The 18,686-nt window shown below is 55.0% G+C and overlaps 1 protein-coding gene across 1 annotated transcript in view; it reads right to left on the reverse strand.

The window, feature by feature from the left end:
* Positions 1 to 1,801: 1,801 nt before the first annotated feature.
* The window catches only part of SLC9A1 (solute carrier family 9 member A1), a 48,053-nt gene continuing 31,168 nt past the window's right edge, over positions 1,802 to 18,686 (reverse strand). Inside the window, exons 2-12 of the mRNA XM_025934936.2 lie at positions 14,719 to 15,179; positions 11,205 to 11,455; positions 10,073 to 10,290; positions 8,662 to 8,864; positions 7,055 to 7,144; positions 6,502 to 6,572; positions 6,208 to 6,381; positions 5,856 to 5,970; positions 5,619 to 5,720; positions 4,362 to 4,434; positions 1,802 to 3,699 (exon numbers count right to left, since the gene is read on the reverse strand). Coding sequence (XP_025790721.1) covers positions 3,362 to 3,699; positions 4,362 to 4,434; positions 5,619 to 5,720; positions 5,856 to 5,970; positions 6,208 to 6,381; positions 6,502 to 6,572; positions 7,055 to 7,144; positions 8,662 to 8,864; positions 10,073 to 10,290; positions 11,205 to 11,455; positions 14,719 to 15,179 — 2,096 coding nt within the window. The 3' untranslated portion in view covers positions 1,802 to 3,361. The remainder of the gene's footprint in view (positions 3,700 to 4,361; positions 4,435 to 5,618; positions 5,721 to 5,855; positions 5,971 to 6,207; positions 6,382 to 6,501; positions 6,573 to 7,054; positions 7,145 to 8,661; positions 8,865 to 10,072; positions 10,291 to 11,204; positions 11,456 to 14,718; positions 15,180 to 18,686) is intronic.

Consider the following 18,686-nt stretch of genomic DNA (forward strand, 5'->3'; position numbering starts at 1 on the left):
TAAAGAACCAAACCAGCTAGAGAGCTAGCAGCTGGTAAGAGGGACAAAGAAGGGGGTGGAAGAGGGTTGCCATTGAGTGCAAAATTACGCCTTGTGACCAGCGAGCGGCAGAAGGGGCTGCTGTAGTGGGTTTCTGGGTTTCTGTTGTTGGTTTTCTGCACCCACCCCCCATCCCATCTTACTGGAAGAGCCCTGGTGATGGGTGACGTTTTAAGTTAAAGGGTATGACCAGAGGATAACAAGAGTATGGTTAAGTATGAGAAGGAGGTGGTGGTTGATGAGACTGTGTTTCTCCTATTGAAGATGAGCTTTCCTTCCATTTTTAGAAAATTGAGGTGAAGTTTACATGAAATGAGCCATTTTAAAGTAAATGATCAGTGGCACTTTGTACCTTCACAGTACATGCAAGGTAGCAACCAGCATCATAATCTATTTCCAAAACTTGCCATCACCCCAAACAGAAATTATGTAATCATTAAGCAACAGAGACATGAGTTTTTCATCTGAAGGATCAGTGGATGGTGGGGGCAAAAGGCATGGCTGTTTGGATGTCCTGTCCCCTAAATCCACTCTCTCCTTGCTCCCTTTACTGCAAGGCTGACCCTTGTGGACTGAACTCTGTGAAGTTACTCAGGTGCCTTCCCTTCTGGCTCCCTAATGGATTTGGCTAAGGGGAGGCACCAGCAGGATCAAAAGCAGAATATTTATCCCCTGCTTCCCCGTCTGGCAGGGGCTTTGCTCTGCTCCCTATGGCTGTGGCTCCAGCAGGGTGGCCCCCTCCTCTAGGAACAGCTCCTTCTTCTTGTCCTAGGGGGAGGGAGTCTAGGGGTTGTAATGGCTTTCTGAAGTGTGAGTCCCCTGGGCCCCATTCCTGGTAGGTTCCCTTAACCCTGCGCACACCTCTGTAAAGAATCCTTTAGTTGAAGGCTCTTCAGTATCCCTTTGGGTGTATCGTCTGTTTCTTGTTGAGACATCGATTGACACAGGAACAGATGGCATGGTCCTTCCCTACAGTCCCTTTGCACTGACCACTCCTGACTCCCAGTCGAAGCAAAGAAGATGATTTCCTGGACAGCCCACCTTCCAAGGGTGCCTGGGGTGTGTGCCAAGGCCCCACTGCCCTCTGGTGGTCAGCTCCTGGAAATGCACCTCAGGGATCCAACCTCCACTGAACTGAGCCCATTGGGCACCCTGCACAGTGCTGAACCTTACACACCTGAGCACTTTCATCCACGTTACTGTCCCCACTTTACAGGTACCAGAACCTTCCCACTGCCCTTATGTATAAATCAAAATCTAGCCAAGGATTACAAGGTCCCATCTTTGCCTCCCTTCCTGTCACTCTCTGACCCAGCCAAACCGGTCGTTTCTCAGATCCTAAGGTCTTCGCATGTGCAGCTCCCAATTAGAATATTCAGGAACTCTCTGAAACCTTCATCACCTGATCAATCTCAGCTTATTCTCTAGCCCTTTCCTAAGATCACTCAGGATAGTCCTCCTTGCCACTCCCGACCCCCTTTCACTCGCTGTCATTCACAAACACACTGGGTTTTTCGTGGTCTGCATGAACGTCTGCTGGATAGTGCTCTCTCCTCAGGAGGCCGGAGGCTCCGGAGGGCAGGGAGCATCTTGCTTTGCCCACTGCTGTTATCTCCAGGGCCTGGCACACAGCAATAACACCACCAGCTGCTGACACGGATTAGGCATTTCTCTGCGCTAGCCATTGAGCTAAGTCCTTCAGGCGCCCAGGCCAGGCCACCCTCCTTCCCAAAGTCCTGGTCCCTAGGAAGCAGCCCTCAACTGTATAAAAACTCACACGTGTTTATTAGAATATGAAAAAGATTCGGTTTCTTCTGTACAGGCAGCAGAGCGGCAGCAGCTGTGGTGGCTTTGAACATGGTTGTCAATGTCACCCTTGCATGGGGACTCCTGCCCAAAACAGCACTTGCACGGAGAGGAGGGGGACAGATGAGCACCCACTGCCCAGTCCGCTGGGAAGAGGGGCACTCTGACTATTGCACAATCCTGGGGAAGGACAGACACCAATAGGCCTGGGCCTGGCCATGGTGGCAGTGGGGGTGGGAGTGTGTGCCTGTGAGCAAAGGCCCCTAAGGGCCCAGGACTCTGCCCACCACCAGCCCTGGTGGGGTGGGAGATGCTGGGGGAAGGCCTTCTCCCCCAAGGGCTGGGCTCCACAGCAAGCTGGGTGCGGTGCACATAAGAGGGGGAGTCTGGGGGCACGTAAGAGGTCCAGGGGCCTAGGGGGTGGGTGGGGGGAATGAGAGAAAGAACAGGTGAGCAGGGACTGAGGGTCAGGCCCAAGAGCAAAGGAGGTGCCAGGAGGCCCAGCATCAGTGAGTTAGAGAGAATCATGAATCGGGATGTGTGTGTGGTCACTTCTAAAATCACAGCCTTGGGGCCACAGTTAAGAGCCCAGGAGGCAGAGGACTGATCTGGGGGAGAGTGTTGGGCAGACAGGCACAAACGAGGAGGGGTAATGCTCTGGAGTAGGAGGGCCAGAGCTCTGTTCAATCAGGGGTGTTCAAAATGTTTTAAAAACAGGAATGCCCTCTGTGCAAACTGAATCATACACGGAGTGTGAACAGACAAAACAGATAAAAAGGCAGCACTTTCTGGATCCCCTGACAGTTCCTCCCCTGACAGTAGCCCCTGAAGGGTCTGGTGGTCCCTGGGGAAGCAGTCTGGAAAGCTAAGTCACATCACTGTCCAAAGTGCCCCAGCTCCAGTCAGGGAAGCTCAGATATGCCCTCGGCCTGCAGCTCTGAGTGAAGACAGGTCAGGGTGGCTGGCCAGGTGACAGAGCCAGCAGGAGGAGGGTGGGCCTGCCGTGTGTCACTGATTCGTACCCCAGTCAGATACCTGGTCCCCTAGTCTTCCCACTGTTAATGCAGGGCCCAGCCTAGGCCAAGAAAGGTCTCGGCTCCTTCCCTTTCCAGGTGGGACCAAGACTGAGCCAGAGGCTCTTTGGTTAGGAACTAAGATTGGTTTGAATGAGAAGGGCGATGGAGTAGGAGGCAGGCCTCTGAGGGCTGGGAATCCCAGAGGCCCTGGGCCAGGTTTGGGAGACAGCCTGGATCAGGAAGGGGCAGAATCTGCCTCCCAGCCCAACAGTTCTGCCAAATGGATTGGGAAGGCAGTTCTGGTGGGAGGGAGGGCGCTTCCCAGGAGGCAGGGGAAGCCGTGCTGCGGTTGGGGCTGTGGGCCCAGCTGCCATGCGGTCAAGGGAGGGGCAGGGCCAATCCAGGTCAGGAAGGACGAGGGGAGTCCCCAGCTCCCCCAGCAGCCCCTGTTCTGGTGGGAGAGTCTGTGGTGGGATGGGCACTGCCCACTGACTCCAGCGCTACTGCCCCTTGGGGATGAAAGGCTCTCCCTCCCCAGGCTCAGGGTGAGGACCTGGGTCACTAAGGCAGCGCTGTATCCTCTGGGAGCTGGGGCTGTCACTTGGTCCAGGGGTGAAGACATCATCGGTGCCTGGGGATGAGGGCTCCTTGGTCCGCATCACAATGCCCCCATCGTCCTCCTCGTCCTCCTCCACCACCCTCGCTGGATCCCGGTTCAGCCCCAAGACCTTGCCCTTCAGCTCCTCGTTCACCAGGTCCACAGACTCGGGAGACTGCGGGGAGGCTGGGTCGATGGTGATAACAGGCAAATCGGCCTTCGGCTCATAGGCCAGGGGGTCTGGGGACCAAGAGCAAGGCACACGTTGGCTTCTGCCCTGAGTCTGGCCTGGTGTGTGCTCCACCTTGATGTGGGTCAGCAACCCCCCCCAGAACCTTCCTAGGAGCATGGCAATGCTGCCACGTTTCAGGATTACTCCACATGGCTCCATATGAGCCCTTATCAGATGGTTTCTCTTCCCTTCAGGCTGGGGCTCCAAAGGTAAGACTGTGCTCCTCTCCTTAGACCAGGGACTCCCACAGGTGACCCTCCTCAGACCAAGGATTAGGGCCCCTTCCTGAGTCACCACCTGCCCCTGGGGCCCAGGCCTGGGAGAAGGTCCGCTGCCATTTCCCTCACATGTTGGGATATCCTAATGGTGCAGACCCTTCTTGCCTCACCGCCAGGCACCAAACCCCTCCACGGTCCTCACCGTGAGCCCCACATGAAGCACCTCTGTCCCTAGGGAGGACAGCAGGGCCATTCTTCTGCCCCCTTGGGGGATCCCCAACTCCATCTGATGTAGAAGGAGCTCATGGCTTGGGAGGAGGTCAGAGGGAGTAGCCTGTCCTCCCCAGCGGTTCTCTGAGCCCCATTCCTGTCAGAGCCTCATCTTCAGGAGACACTGGCAATGAGTGCCCCACCTCAAGGCCCCTCGTCAGGCACCCTGCACTCTGCCTTACCTGAGCCGATGCGGGCCCTCGACATGGTGGGTGAGTCCAGCTTGTGGGCCGGCACCGTCAGGTAGTTGTTGATCTGACAGAGAGAGGGCAGACAGGGGTGAGTGCGGGCAGCCCCTCTGGATGGCGCCTGAGGCCGATGGCCACACCCTCCTTTGTCGAGCTGGTGCCCGGGTGCTCGCTCCCTCTTTGGCAGTTCCTCACTAGGCTCTTCACTTGCCTCTGCCAGCGCTGAGGCCGTGCTGGCACTTTAGGGGTTCCTGAAGGCTTGGCCCAGCCTGTGGTCAGGCCACGCAATCTCCTGAGCAGCCTTAAACTGCCCTGCCTCTCACACAGTGACACTGCCCTGGTCTCTATCTACTCCAGTCCACACTCGCCCCTGAGGTCCATAAAGTCAGTTCAGGAGAACTGGACCCCAAATGGCCCTCAGGTATCTCAGTGCAATAGTCTAAACTGAACTCAGGTTCTTATCTTCCCTTAAGCCCTTGTTCTATCCTAGGGACACCTGGGTGGCTCAGTCGGCTCAGTCTTGATTTCAGCTCAAGTCCTGATCTCTTTCATATATTTTTTTAATGTCTATTTATTCATTTTTGAGAGAGAGGGAGAGCACAAGAGGGGGAGGGGCAGAGAGAGAGAGAGAGAGAGAGAGAGAGAGAGAGAAGGGTGGAGGTGGGAGACACAGAATCTGAAGCAGGATCCAGGCTCTGAGCTGTCAGCCCAGAGCCTAATGTGGGGCTTGAACCCATGAACCGCAAGATCATGACCTGAGCTGGAATCGGACGCTTGACCAACCGAGCCACCCAGCTGCCCGTCTCTCATACTTTCAAGCCCTGTGTTGGGCTCTGCTCTGACAGTGTGGAGGCTGCTTGGGATTCTCTCTCTCTCTCTCTCTCTCTCTGCCCCTTCCCTGCTCACATGTGTGCATGCAATCTCTCTCTCTCAAAATAAATAAATAAACGTTAAAAAAAAAAAAAGAAAATGAGGGGTTAGAGCACATGGATAGACTCAGATGTCTGAGGATACGATGAGACAGCAATGGCCTCTTTGCTGCTCTGAGAGGGAAGGAAGTGGAAGAAGAGGCAGCTTTCTGGAACCTGCCCTGGGGCTCAGCCTTCAATACAAGTGGAGGAGGCCCCCCCCCAAAAAACCCCCAAAAAACCAGATTGCAGAGGCTCTCTCTTCAAAGGGGCTTGGTGGTGGGGGTGTGGGAAGAACCCAGACTCCCGGAAAAGCGGGAGCCAGCTCCAGTCCTAGACGCACCTTCTGCTCTAGTTGCCGGGCCTTCTGTCTGCGCAGCAGCATCTGGTTCCAGGCCTCCTCATAGGGATCTGCCACCAGTGTGTGTCTGTTGTAGGACCGCAGCTGTGGGAGGAACAGCCGTCAGGCACTAGAAGCTGGGCCTGGAGGAGCCAGGGGGGGTCTGGGCACGTGTGGGGCAGGGCTGGAGCAGAGAGACTCCTCTGCTGTAAGGGCACCAGGCGGGGAGCAGCCCCTCACCCGCTGCCTGGTCTTCTGCAAGTTGTTCCTCAGGATTTTGCGAATCTCCTCCTCCTTGTCCTTGGACAGAGCTGGCAGGATGCGCTCGGCAGGCAGGGACTTGGGGTGGATGTTCCTGGACAACAGGGCACAGGTTAGGTCCCCGGGAGAACTCCTGTGACCCTGGAGTGCAGGGTCCGGGCCAGGAGGTCACCCAGGGGATGGCCTGGGGGTGGGGGTGGTCCTCACTGTGGCCCTGAAGCCCTCTCACCCACCCTGCTTGGACAACAGAGGGGCCTGCCCCCCACCCCCCCGGCGGCCTGCCAGGTTGGTGTGCGTGCAGAAGCTGCCAACATCGGCCATGGGCACTCACTGCATGGAGACAGTGGAGACAGCAGAAGGGATCTTGCCCATGCCACCGCTCTCCACCAGCTCAATGGCCTGCTTCATCTCCATCTTGTGGTAGAAGGCGATGAGCTGTGGCTCCTTGGAGCGCTCCCCGGCTATCAGACACTTCTTCACATACTTCTTGTTAAACCGGTTGAGCCTGGCGGGAGGGGGGAGGAGGGAGGAGATGCGTGGAGCCAGTTCCTCAGGGTGGGATGACACCCGGGGGCCCGGGGAGACCCTCACCTGCCCCTCCCCGCCCACCAGGCCTGCCACCTACTTGTCCTTCCAGTGGTGGTGGCCGTAGTGGCCACAGATGTCCTCGATGCCTGTCAGAAGGTGGTCCAGGAACTGAAATGGGCCCAGGGCCAGGTCAAGCCTCACTACTGGGCTCCTTCCCTACGGAGACTTCTGAATGGCCCCCCCCACCCCCACCTTCCACTCTAGTGTAGCTCTGCTCAGCCCAGCCCTGTAGTTCCAGGAGCAGCCAGGAGGTGGCACCAACACCTCACTCATCCTGAACCCATGGCACCTCAAACCCTCTGCCTCTGGGGCCTGGCTGAGCCCCCTTCCCTGAACCTACCTGTGCCCAATGCCTGCAATAGGTTCCCAGTAGAGGTAGAGATAGCATGACCCCCCCCCCCTCCTGGCACTCCTGGCTGCCCACACCACATCTGCCTATGGCACAATATGGTGACCTCAAGGGGCTGAAGGATGACCCAACACTGGGATGAGGGAGGAAGGAGCTGAGTGAGGCAACGGACATGAGGCCTGGCTGCTCCCCAGCTCCCTGAGCCTTTTGCAACCGAGCACCAAGGCCCAGCTTCCAGTACCTGTGTGTGGATTTCCTCGTTGATAGAACGCTTTGTCTCTTGCTTTTTCTTCACAGCCAACAGGTCTACCAGGGGCCGAATGGTCATGCCCTGGGGGGTAGGTAGGTGTCAGGCACTCCAGTTCTGCTACCCTGGCAGGGAGGCCCAACCTCCCCTGCCCCCACCTGCAGAGCTCCTGAGGCTGGTATGCCCTCTGCTCTGAAGTCCCCAATCTCCCAACCTCCGTGCCAGCCATCGTATAAAGGCAGGTCCTTAAGGGCTGCTTCTTCCTGAAGACACGAGCCCATCCAGGGGAATGACTCCCTTAGCCGGGGCGAGGGGTCGGAGGGCCTGGGTTCAAATGTGGGCTCCGCCACAGACATACTTTGCAACCCCAGAGAAGTCAGGCCTGGCTGATAGGGAAAACTACTTCTGCTCTGCCTCCCTCACAGGACTGCCACCGATAACCTAGTAAGAGTGACAGCAAACTTAACTGCATGTTTGCCAGGTGCCAGAGCCAGCTGTGATCTACTAGTATTAGTTCGTGAATACCCACAATGACCCTAAGAGGTAGATCTTTCCATTGTCCCCATTTTACAGACGAGGAAACTGACATAGAGGGTAAGTAACTTTCTAAGGTCTCACAGGAGTAGTAAAGCTGGATTCAGACCCAAGCAGGAAGGCCCTCCCTCAATGCTGACTTCATTGAAAATGGGCTTGGTAAACCATTACCATATACAACTGCAAAGTTAAGGTCATAAAATATTTTTGAAGATGGAAACAGGGCAAGCGGGTGAAGGAGGCAGCCCCCTATCCTTATTAAGGACAGAAGGTAAGTCTAGCCCCAGGAGGATGCCGCCATATCTTTTTCTTTTGAGAAGGCAACGCTGTTTCCCAGCTAAGGCTTTGCCACGATTTATATCTAGGAAAGACAGAGGGGATAGAAATGGAGGCCTAGACAGACCATTTCTCACTTGCCCAAAGTCACAGGTCAGGTAAGGTGGAGCAAATTTCCGCCATCCAGGCTGGGTTTCCTTGGGGATTCTGAGGGGTTTGGGGGGACTCTCAGCTAAGCCAGGTTCATTTAAATGCACAGAAAATACTGACCAGCAAGGCTGGAAGGACTCTGGGATCATCTAAGCTGATGCCCTCACTTCACAGATGGGGAAGTGAACCCAGAAAAGGGAGGAGGGTCTTTCCCAGGGTCACACAGGGGCAGCACAGCTCGGGCTGACTCCAGACCTCCTGCTGCCCAACTCAACAACCTTTCTAGCTCCCCCCGTTGTGCTATGATTATCCCATTTTACAGGCGCAGAAACTGAGATCCTAGGACATTAAATCACTTCCCCAAAGCCCTGTAAAGAGCCTGTGGGCCTGCTGACTGCACCCACTTCTCTCAATGCTGTCTGGATCTCTAACTAAGTTAGGCAGCATTCTGGCTGCTCTACTTTCTGATCAGTTGCTCACTATCATAATTCCCCCTTCACAATTAAGGAAAATGAGGCCCAGAAAGGGGGAGTGGCTTGCCCAAGATTGCACAGCAAGTTATCAGTGAACTAGAACCCGTGGCCCCCTCTCACTGGCAGACCCAGGGTCCCCAGGCAGGGCTGCTCCACCCTGTCCAGCACCTGCACAAAGACGGTGAAGAAGATGACAGTGATGATGGCAGTGAGGAACAGGTCACACATGGGGAAGTGCTTCTTGTCCAGGAGGTAGCCCAAGGAGAAGGCGATGGCCCCTCGCAGGCCTCCGTAGGCAATGATGAACTGGTCCTTGGGGGTCAGCTTCACAATTCGGAACTTGTTGATGAACCAGGTCAGGCCCAGCACACCTGCCAGGGAAGGGCAGGAAGAGTGTCAAACTGTCCCCAGTCCCTCCCGGCTTCCCCGCAACCGCTCTGTCTGGAGGAAGCCTCCGCGAGTACACCCACCCAGCGCGCTCATTTCCTGGGTCCCTCGGCCAACGGCTGGGTGGATCCCTCAGAGGGTTTCCCAACCTGGATGTGCTTTAGAGATATCACAAGGCCTCCGGTGGCTGGATGTCAGAAGCGGGGTGGGAGAAGAGCTGAAACAAGGCTGGCCACATGTTGGTATCTATTAATTATAATGGGTTCATGGGCTCAAATTTTCTGTGTGCTTCAAATTTTCCATAATAAAAAAGTTTTCTTAATTTCTTTTTTTTTTTAATGCTTCTTTATTTTTGAGAGAGAGAGACGGAGTGCAAGTGGGGGAGGGGCAGAGAGAGGGAGACACAGAATCTGAAGCAGGCTCCAGCTGTACTGACAGCTCAGAGCCCAATGCCGGGCTCGAACTCAAGAACTGCGAGATCACGCATGACCTGAACCAAAGGTGGACGCTCAACCGACTGAGCCACCCAGGCGCCCCTAAAACATTGTGGGTATTTTGGGTTTTTTTGTTTTTTAAATGCAGAGACTTGGATGCAACCTCAAGCACAGAACCAGAATCTCTGGAGGATGAGGCCCTGGAAGAAAGGGGATTTAGAACAGTGCACCGAGTGGATGTGATACCCAGTCAGGCTTGGGGACCAAAGACCTAGTCTCAGAGGAGAGGTGAGTGAGACCCAGAGGGGGAAGTGATACAGTCTCTGAGGTGAGGCGTGTCTGGAAAGTATAAGCAGGACCCAAGGACTGGAGGCCTGGTCCCTGGGTGTGGCCCTGGGCTGGCGGCGCGGCCAGGTTTGGAGGAGCTGTCCTCAGCTTTCCAAGGGCTTGAGTCATCGGCGCCACAGGACCACGCAGAAAACATTCACAAACCCAAGCTCTGTGGCACAGGCTCCCCGAGGCCCCTCTGTGCACTCACACACAACCGTCTTCCCAGAGGTCACAGACTCACCGTGAGCATGGGCTCCTCTCGAGGACCCATCGTGGTCTCAGCATGGCAGAGAGGGGCAGGGGAGCACCTGCTGCACAGCCAAGCAGGGGCTCTCCACACAGGGCACCCTTCCCCCCCAGCCGACCCCCTGCCCCCACCGCGCACGCTCGCACACACACCTCCACCCGGCTCCAGCCCAGGACCTCACCCAGCACTCGGGCGATGAGGCAGAAGAGCAGGGTGCTGATGACAAAGGTCCAGTTCCAGTGGTGGGAGCCAGCCACCGTGGAGACGCCGAGGAAGATAAAGATGAGGGTCTCACTGACACTGCTCCACATCTTCAGGAAATATTTGATGGTCGTGTGGGACTTGTGGGAGATGTTGGCCTCCACGTAGGGGCGCATCACCACTCCCGAGGCAATGAGTCTGGGGTCAGAAAAGAGCAGAGTTCGGGGTTCAGGCGAGCTGCACCTTCCCAAAGCCCTTCCACTGCCAGGGAGGCTGAGCGATACCCATTTACTGAGCTCCTCTGACGGGTCAGGCACTCACGGTGGGCTTCACGCGACTTTTCCAGCTCAATCCTCTCACTCAACCCTCAGACACCGTCATGTTTTTGCATTTTTCAGTTGAGGGACCTGAGAGTTAAGAGACACTTCACCCTTCCACTGTTACCCAGCCAGTGAGTGGCAGAGCTAAGATGCAAACCGAGGTCTGCCCGACTCCCAGGCCTGTGCCTCCTCCCCAAGGCCGTGCTGCCTCTCTGCCTAACAGGAGTCAATTACACATGTCTGTGGCCTTGGTTTATTACCCTGGAGTGCGGTGTCTCACAGATGGGGGTCTCCACAGTAGCTGCCCAAGCTCTCCTGGCCTGGGGTCCATACCTGAGCTCTGCTCCTGCTGGCCTGGCCTCCTCAAGGTTACCCTGAATCCTGTGATCCAACCCGGCCTCTCCACTTCCAATGTCCTGCTCTACCGGGCACACCTCACTGCTTCTCCACCTTACCCTGACTGCAAGGCCCAGCTGAGGCCTCAGGACCTCTATGACTCCTCACAGCAATGGAGGCCCCAAGCCTTCTCGCTAGGGCTACAGAAGGGCACAGTGAATGCAGGAACCTGTGTCTAGCTACAACCAAGGAACCCCCCTGGAGGCCAATGAAGGGAAGAAGTAGCAGGGCTGACGCTTTCCAAAACTTTAAACTCAGTGCTTCCCAGGGCAGTCCCAGGACCTGGAGCCTGGTGCATGAATCTTATCCCTGGAGCTGGAGGCTGGGCACTGGGGAGCTCCCTTGTGTTGGCAGGCCGCCCCCCTCCCCCCCCCGCCATGCCATGCCCAGACTCACGCCATGATACCCGACAGATGGAAGAGCTCGGCTGATAGGTAGGCCATGTAGCTGTAGAGGAAGACGAAGAGCGGCTCGATGACACGGATGTGGGAGGTGAATCGGGACGTGAAGGCTGCGATGACCCCGTAGACCACACCCACAAACACCCCGCCCAGGGACACCACGAAGAAGCTCAGGAAGCCAAGGACGATGTCCACGATGCCCACTCGGTCGTAGTTTGCAAACTCCTCAAAGAGATGATACAGGACCTGGGGAGGACGTGCAGGCTGGTTGGCAGGAGGGCAGGGCCCTGGCCCTCCAGCTCTCTGGGGTCCACCCAAGGGTGATCATGTGCCTTCCACTGACCACGGCCACAAGAAGAGGCCATGTGACAGTGGAGACACGCTAGTGCCAAGCAGGTGGTCCAAACCACTGGGCCAGGGGCCCGAGGGCCTCGCTTCCGGCAGGCAGCATGCCGTGCTGATCAAGAGCACAAACTCTGAACCCAAACTGTCTGGGTTGAACAGTGGCTCTGCCGTGCCCTAGCTGTGTGCATGGGGCAGATTACTGTCTCCCTGTGCTGCAATCTTCCTAGCCATAAAATGGGATTACAGTACCGACCTTACAGGACTATTGTGAGGACTAAACTAGTTAATAAAGGCAAAGTGCCCAGGACCATGCCTATCACAGTGTTAGCTATTGTTAGCTTAGTGGCACTAAGGGGCCTCTCTCACTGTCTGACCTTGGGCAGGTCATGTCCCTGTCTGGATTTCAGTCTCTTCTTCAGCATAAATCAGGGAGAATTCAGACCATGAACTAGAACAGGACTTCTTAACCTGTGAAAATTTCTGAAAATATACACAGGCAGGCCATACCCGCCTTGGATTCTCTGGAGGTGGGGCCCAGAAATCTCTACTCAACAAGCTCTTCAGGGGGTTACTGTGAACGGCCAAATTCAGATACTATGGAACTAGAGGCTTTCTAAGGCTTCCCCACCTCCTGGACTGGGAAAGAAACAGTCACTGTAATGCTATCGTCAGATGTTTAAATGGGACTTCATATATTGTAAAGCCCTTGGACAACGGTCACCCTGCTTGACACACAGCAGCCCCATGAGGTAAGCGAGCCAAGGATGCCCACTCCTTTGCTCAACTGAAGCCCACAGTGGTGGAGCGACTTGACACAGGGCCCCCAGACCCCATCAGCAAAGCCAGGCCCAGAACTTGCTCCCTGACAGCAGTGGGCAGGCCCTCCCCAGCAGGTACAGCTCTGAAGATCCACCCCCACTCAGGTGCCAGCTCCCTGGCTACCAGGCCTTCTCCTAGACAGCTGTGCCAGGAAACCAGCTGGAGTTTCCAGGCCTGGGGTGCTGAGGGAGAGAGAAAAGGACCTGAGCGTTACTGAAAGGGGACTCTCCAAAGCCCCCAGTACCTAGAGACAAGGAGGCCTGGGTAGGAGTGGTGACCTGTTCCAGGGCAAAAGCCTGAGACCATGGGACTCAGGGGGAGCCTTCAGCTTTAATGTCGGGAACAGGGCACTCACGTTTGTGGCCAGAGCTCCAGAAAGGGTCTGACTTGGGGCAGACGGAAGGGGAGATGCCGAGCACTGGCCAGTCTGCAGTGCTGCCTGGACCATAGCTGTCTGGGAGACAGGCAGGGCTCCCGCAGTGGACAGCAGGTGCATTCTTAGCCCTCGGCTACCTAAACTCACTCCTGGCCTGAGGAGGTTCATGGGTCCTCACAGTGCACTACCTGGGCCAGTGGGGCAGGTGAAGGGCGAGGTCCTCCTCTCCCACCCGGCTATAGACTAGAGAGGCAGTGTAGCATAGTGGTAAGTGTGTGGGCTCAGGGCTCCGACTGTGTAGATCTGAACCCCAGCTACCTCATTTATCAGCTAACATGACCCTGGATGAGCTCCTTAACCTCTCAGTATCTCAGTTTCCTCACTTGGAAAAACGGGATAGTTACAGTGCCAACCTCCCGGAGTTTCTGTGTGGATCAGATGAGGCAAATACATATTCAGACAGGAAGTGCTCACATAGGAAGTGAGCTCACTACCAGCACTGCCACCACCTTGGGAGGCATGGCCAGATGCCCAAGTTGGCCAGACTGCGGTATCCACTTGACATAAGCAGGCCCCACTGCTCCCCGATAGTGCCAACCTGAACCCCAACACCCAGACCCAACTGGGGAGGGCTTTGACTTTGGTACTTGCTGGTAAGTGTGCCTCCTGTAAGAACCCTGGGAGGATGACAGGCTGGGTACTGCAATCCTTGTTACAGATGGAGAAACTGAGGCAAGAGCTGGTGCCAGAAGACCCAGCACTGAGGCCTGCCTGCTTAGACCAGACTGCTGCTCCCCCAGCCCCACAAGGACCCGATGAAGGCAGCAGGGGAGGAAGAGGAAGCTGAGGCTGCCGGCCCCCCCCCCCCCCCCCCCCACTGCTGTCTGTCTCTTCTTTGAAGTGCGGCTTCCTGAGGGGCTGGGGTGGGTGAAGAGGGAGCGTGTGTGTGAGCATGCACTGGCGTGCAGGTGTCCTTGTGTTTTCCTGTGTGTGCAGTGCTCTCTGAGGGGGCCAGCTAGGAGAATGGGAGTGTTTTCACAATGTGTGAGTGTGCACATACACATACCTGTTTCCTGAGGAAACCAGCTGGGAGGAAGGGCATGTGTGAGCACATACAGCACAGCCATGTGCCAGACTCTGTGTTGGGGCTGTCTGTTCTTACTAGATCCTGGGAGGAAAGCAGTATCTGCTCTGCCACTTTGCAGCTATCAAAGGTGAGGCCCAGAGAGGTATGGTGATTTGCCTAAGGTCAGGTAATAAGCAAGTGGCCAACCCCAATCTATTTTACTTATCACCTTCTGGAGGGTTCTTTTTTTTTTTTTTTTGATAAATTTTATTTTTTACGTTTTTAAAGTAGGCTCCACGCCCAATGTGGGACTGGAACTCGTGACCCTGAAATGAAGAGTTGCATGCTCCACTAACTGAGCCAGCCAGGTGCCCTTTCTGGAGGTTTTGAGGGCAGGGTCCCTTTCCACCACTGCTGCCCCCAAACTGCACACACCTAACTATAACTTAAGACCCAGCCAACATAAAGCTGAAATGGCCCTCATAGACTAAATGGCCTATAAAGGACAAACTGAAGTCTAAAGAGGATATGTAATTTAACCAAGATCACATCACGATCTGAGTCAGGGACAGAGAATATGCCCCGGGAAGGCCAAGAGCTCAGGTCCGGACGTCTGACAGACTTGACTTCTAACCTTGGTTCTATCATATGTTAGCCAGTTGTTTAACTTCAGCGAGCCTGATGCTTCTTCGTTTGTAAAGTAAGAAGCACCTCCGAAGATCATCATCAGGATTAAATGAGATAATCCACACTGAGTGCTCAGAGTGATGCCTGGCACAGAGTAAGCAGGAATGGACATTAGCTGTTTGGCTACTGTGATTAGCGGGTGGATGTGGGATTCACTCTGGACCTGGATTCAGGTCTGTGCCCAATGTGCACGTGTGTGTGGCCACTGCCCCTCACCACAGTGACGGCGTCATTGAGCAGGGACTCCCCAAAGACAAGGATATGCAGCAGCTCATTGATGTGAATTTCCTCAAAGACGGCCAGCACGGCCACGGGGTCCACGGCTGAGATGATGCTGCCAAAGAGCAGGTTGTCCAGAAGGCCAATGTTGTTGATCTGCTCACCGCCCACCAGGCACACGGCGTACATGAGGCCGCCCAGGAAGAAGGCATTCCACAGTGTGCCCACCACGGCGAAGATCAGGATGGTGCCCAGGTTCTCTGTGAACTGCCGCAGCGGCAGGAAGTAGCCCGCGTCCAGGATGATGGGCGGCAGCAGGAAGAGGAAGAAGACGTCGGATTGCAGGAAGGGGGGCGTCTCGCCCACGCCCTTGATCAGGCCCCCCACCAGCAGCCCCACCACGATCAGCAGGCAGCTCTCCGGGACGATGCTCGAGATAGTGGGGATCACATGGAAACCTGCGGAGGGTGAGAGAACAGGAGGCCATGGTCTTGCGGCGAGCCAGGATGGAAGGTTGGGGACAGGGCTGGGGACAGAGGAGCAGCTGGTGAGAGGGGCACAGGCTTGGTCTCGGAGGGCCGCTCTGTTAACTCTCTGAGCCTTGGCTTCATCATCCGTAAAATGGAAGCAGTAATACCAGCTTCACCGGGTTTGCCGTATAAACTAATTGACAATGTTTTTAAAGTGTTTTTTCCAACAGATATACAGATGCTATCTCTGCCTCTGTCATAAAATAGTGGAAAGAAGCAGCTCTGTATGCCTCCGGAAGACAGAAATCATACATTGATTACCGAGGCTCCAAGTATCTAAGGGCATTAGCTATACCTGAACCCAAGTCAGCTTTCTAGGTACAAGTTCAGGGTGGCAGATGTGAGCTCGAGACCAGGCACAACAATCTAATGATTCTGTCTGAGGGAAGGAAGTGAGTTCCCCATCACGAAGCTGTTTAAGCAGAAAGCAGACAACCAGTTGGTCAAGAAATAACACAGGAGATAGAAGGAAGCACAGAAGAATCAAAGAACATCAGCACAGAAAGGAACTTGGGGATCAAACCACCTGCCGTCTGCAAACCTACAGAATGTACACAGTGACCCCTAACTCCAGATTCGTGTGCTTTCCTGCTAAGCCCAGAGAGCTGCTCAAGAAGCCAATGGTGATCAGTCCATTTTGCATGTGAGACAAAACCTATATGCCATCCTGTTTTCTAGCCTAATCCCATCCACTTTATTTTTTTTTTTTAATTTTTTTTCAACGTTTTTATTTATTTATGGGACAGACAGAGACAGAGCATGAACAGGGGAGGGGCAGAGAGAGAGGGAGACACAGAATCGGAAACAGGCTCCAGGCTCCGAGCCATCCGCCCAGAGCCTGACGCGGGGCTCGAACTCACGGACCGCGAGATCGTGACCTGGCTGAAGTCGGACGCTTAACCGACTGCGCCACCCAGGCGCCCCCCCATCCACTTTAAAGATAGAGTAACCGAGGCCCAGAAAGGGGAAGGGCATGAGGGCACACTTGCATGAGGGCACACGGCAAATCAGTAGCAGAACCAGGACAGAACCCAGGTCTGACCCCCGTAGCTCCCATCAAACTCCTAAGTTCTAGAAGTCAATCCTCACTTTCCCTCCTCCTCATCAAGGCATGAACATGCCCCTCCGCCCGATACCCTCTCCCCAAGCTAGCAGCAGTGGTCCACACTGAGGCTCCAAACCCAGAGCTAGGAAGTAGCAAAAATGCCCTTCTGAGAGGTGCTCCTTCAATGCCAGGTTTGGTCCCAAGCTCCCTAAGGGTTTGGGGTTTATTTTTGGGTGGGGAGGTGGGTGGAGAAGACCCAGGCATTTAACCCCATGTTGAGTGCCATAAAACCCACGGTAAGCTTGGTTAAGAGAGTATGACGGTTTGTTTAAGGTGAAAGTTCTTGCTCCCATCCCCTCCCTAGCCTGTAATCTGTGCAGGCAGATTCCCTATCCATTTATAATGAGATCCCCAGGGCTAGGGACATAGTAGGAACTCAACAAGTATCTACTGATTTGAAAATGCACAGGGCTAGGCCATTACTGACATAATTCCTGACAACCCATCTGGCCAAGCTTTGGCTCTCATTACCCCTGAGATCTGTGGGAAGGAGAAGAAACATCCCTCCTCATGCCCAAAGCCCCTTCTACTCTCCAATACCGATCTGGGTAGTGCCAGTACAGCTACAAGTCAAGACTCACCCTCAAAACACTAGCTAGGCCCAGAACGTTGGTACAGTGCCAAGCACCCAGGAGACACTCAAAACATGTTAGAAAAAAACACGTCTCCATTGTAGGCGAGGAGAGAACCCCAAAGCCACCAGTACAATTCTCTTGACTTCAAAACAGACCTGACCAAACTCCCCTCTTGCTGAAAAATTCCCCAGTCTTTGTAGTGTCTAGGAGTAACCCCCGGTGTTCAGTTGGCTGGTGCAATGGAAGGGGCATTTCGCCCAAATGAACCACATCCTCTCTTGTCTATAGATCTTTGCCTGGTCTAGTCTGTCCCTCCAGAACGCCATTCCTGTACCTCTATCCCCATGTGTGTGGCTGATGCCACATGCTTCTATCCTCCTGCTGCTCCAGGAAGCATTCCCTGACCATCCCTGTCTGTTCACATTAGGGCAGGAGTCCCTCTCCGGTGCCTCCCCTTCTCGAACCTTCAATCCACAGACCCTGCCCAGATTTCTCTCTCTCCCCCGGCACCCAGCAAGGTCAGACAACCTAGGCCGGAGCAGTGGAGACGGGACAATGGCACCACACCCAGAGACCTGCACTGCCCCGGAGGGGAGATAGGATGGCATGGGACTTTGGGGGAGCAGAGCTCCTGCCGGCCACCAGGAAGCTGCTCCTCAAGGCCAGGAGTCCAGCTCCAAGTCTAGCCAGCTGACCTTGACATCCTGCCCTGGAACTGAGCACCAACAGCTAGCTGCCTTAGGAGAAGGCATAGTCTAAAGAGACAGCCCAGGCAAGCAGGCGACAGCCTCCACCTCCATCTAGCACATTAGGCTTTGAAAATTCCTCCCTGCCCCCCCCCCCCCCCCCCCAATGCTATCAGTCCGATCCACAAAGCTTTCCTGGGACCGGGAAGTGCCACACCATGCATTGGAAACCCAGAGAAGAGTACCACATGGGAGGACGGGGTAGGGGGACATGCAAAACAAGCCAAGAGCAGTAACGTGAAGAATGTTCATTGTTCCTAAAGATGCACTGTGAGCCAGGCACTGTGCTGGGAGCCTGGCATATAGCGTCTCTTTAGTCCTCACAACAGCCCCGTGGGATAAGTATTGTCCCCATTTTGCAGAAGAGAAAGGTGGGGCCTGGCAAGCAAGATTCGGTAGCTTCCCCAGAGTCTAAGGGAAGAATTCTACTCTAGCTTAGAATATCTGTAGCAGAGAGAGCTAATTAATCTTGTACTGAAACATGGGTATTTTCTCTGAGCCCAGGCTGGTGCTGTGCACTGGGGACACTGAGGTTACTCAAAGTCAGAACCTTCATGAAGAGCTTGTGGGAATGGCCATGCTTTACTCACTCTTGGGACTTCTAGGCCATCAGGCCTCCCTTGCTAGGCTAGGAGACAACTGGCACTCCTATTTGATGGAAGAAAAGCTAGAGCTCAGAGGAGGCAGGACAGGTCCCAGCTACCCAGGATCACTAGGTCTCAGGCCTCCTGACTTGGGTGCAATGCACTTTCTTCCACATAAGCTTGCTCCCAGAGTACCTGGGACTGGAGCCATGTTCCCAGCGTGAGTCTTCCCGGGTCTTCCTGTGCTGGCCTTGCCTCTTGGTGAGCAGACCCTGATGGGCAAGGACAGGGAAGGGCCAAGCCCAGACTGAAGAGGAAGGTCTGGGATCCACACTTGGCTCCTTACCCCTGGTAGGCGGTACATTACTGGAAAGCAGTTTCCAGTGGGGAGGGCGCAGTGGTACGGTGTGGGGAGGGGCATGAAG

This window comes from Puma concolor, chromosome C1 (genome assembly GCF_028749965.1).
Source record: "Puma concolor isolate L17-30 chromosome C1, mPumCon1.1.hap2, whole genome shotgun sequence".
In the NCBI taxonomy this organism is placed as follows: domain Eukaryota; kingdom Metazoa; phylum Chordata; class Mammalia; order Carnivora; family Felidae; genus Puma; species Puma concolor.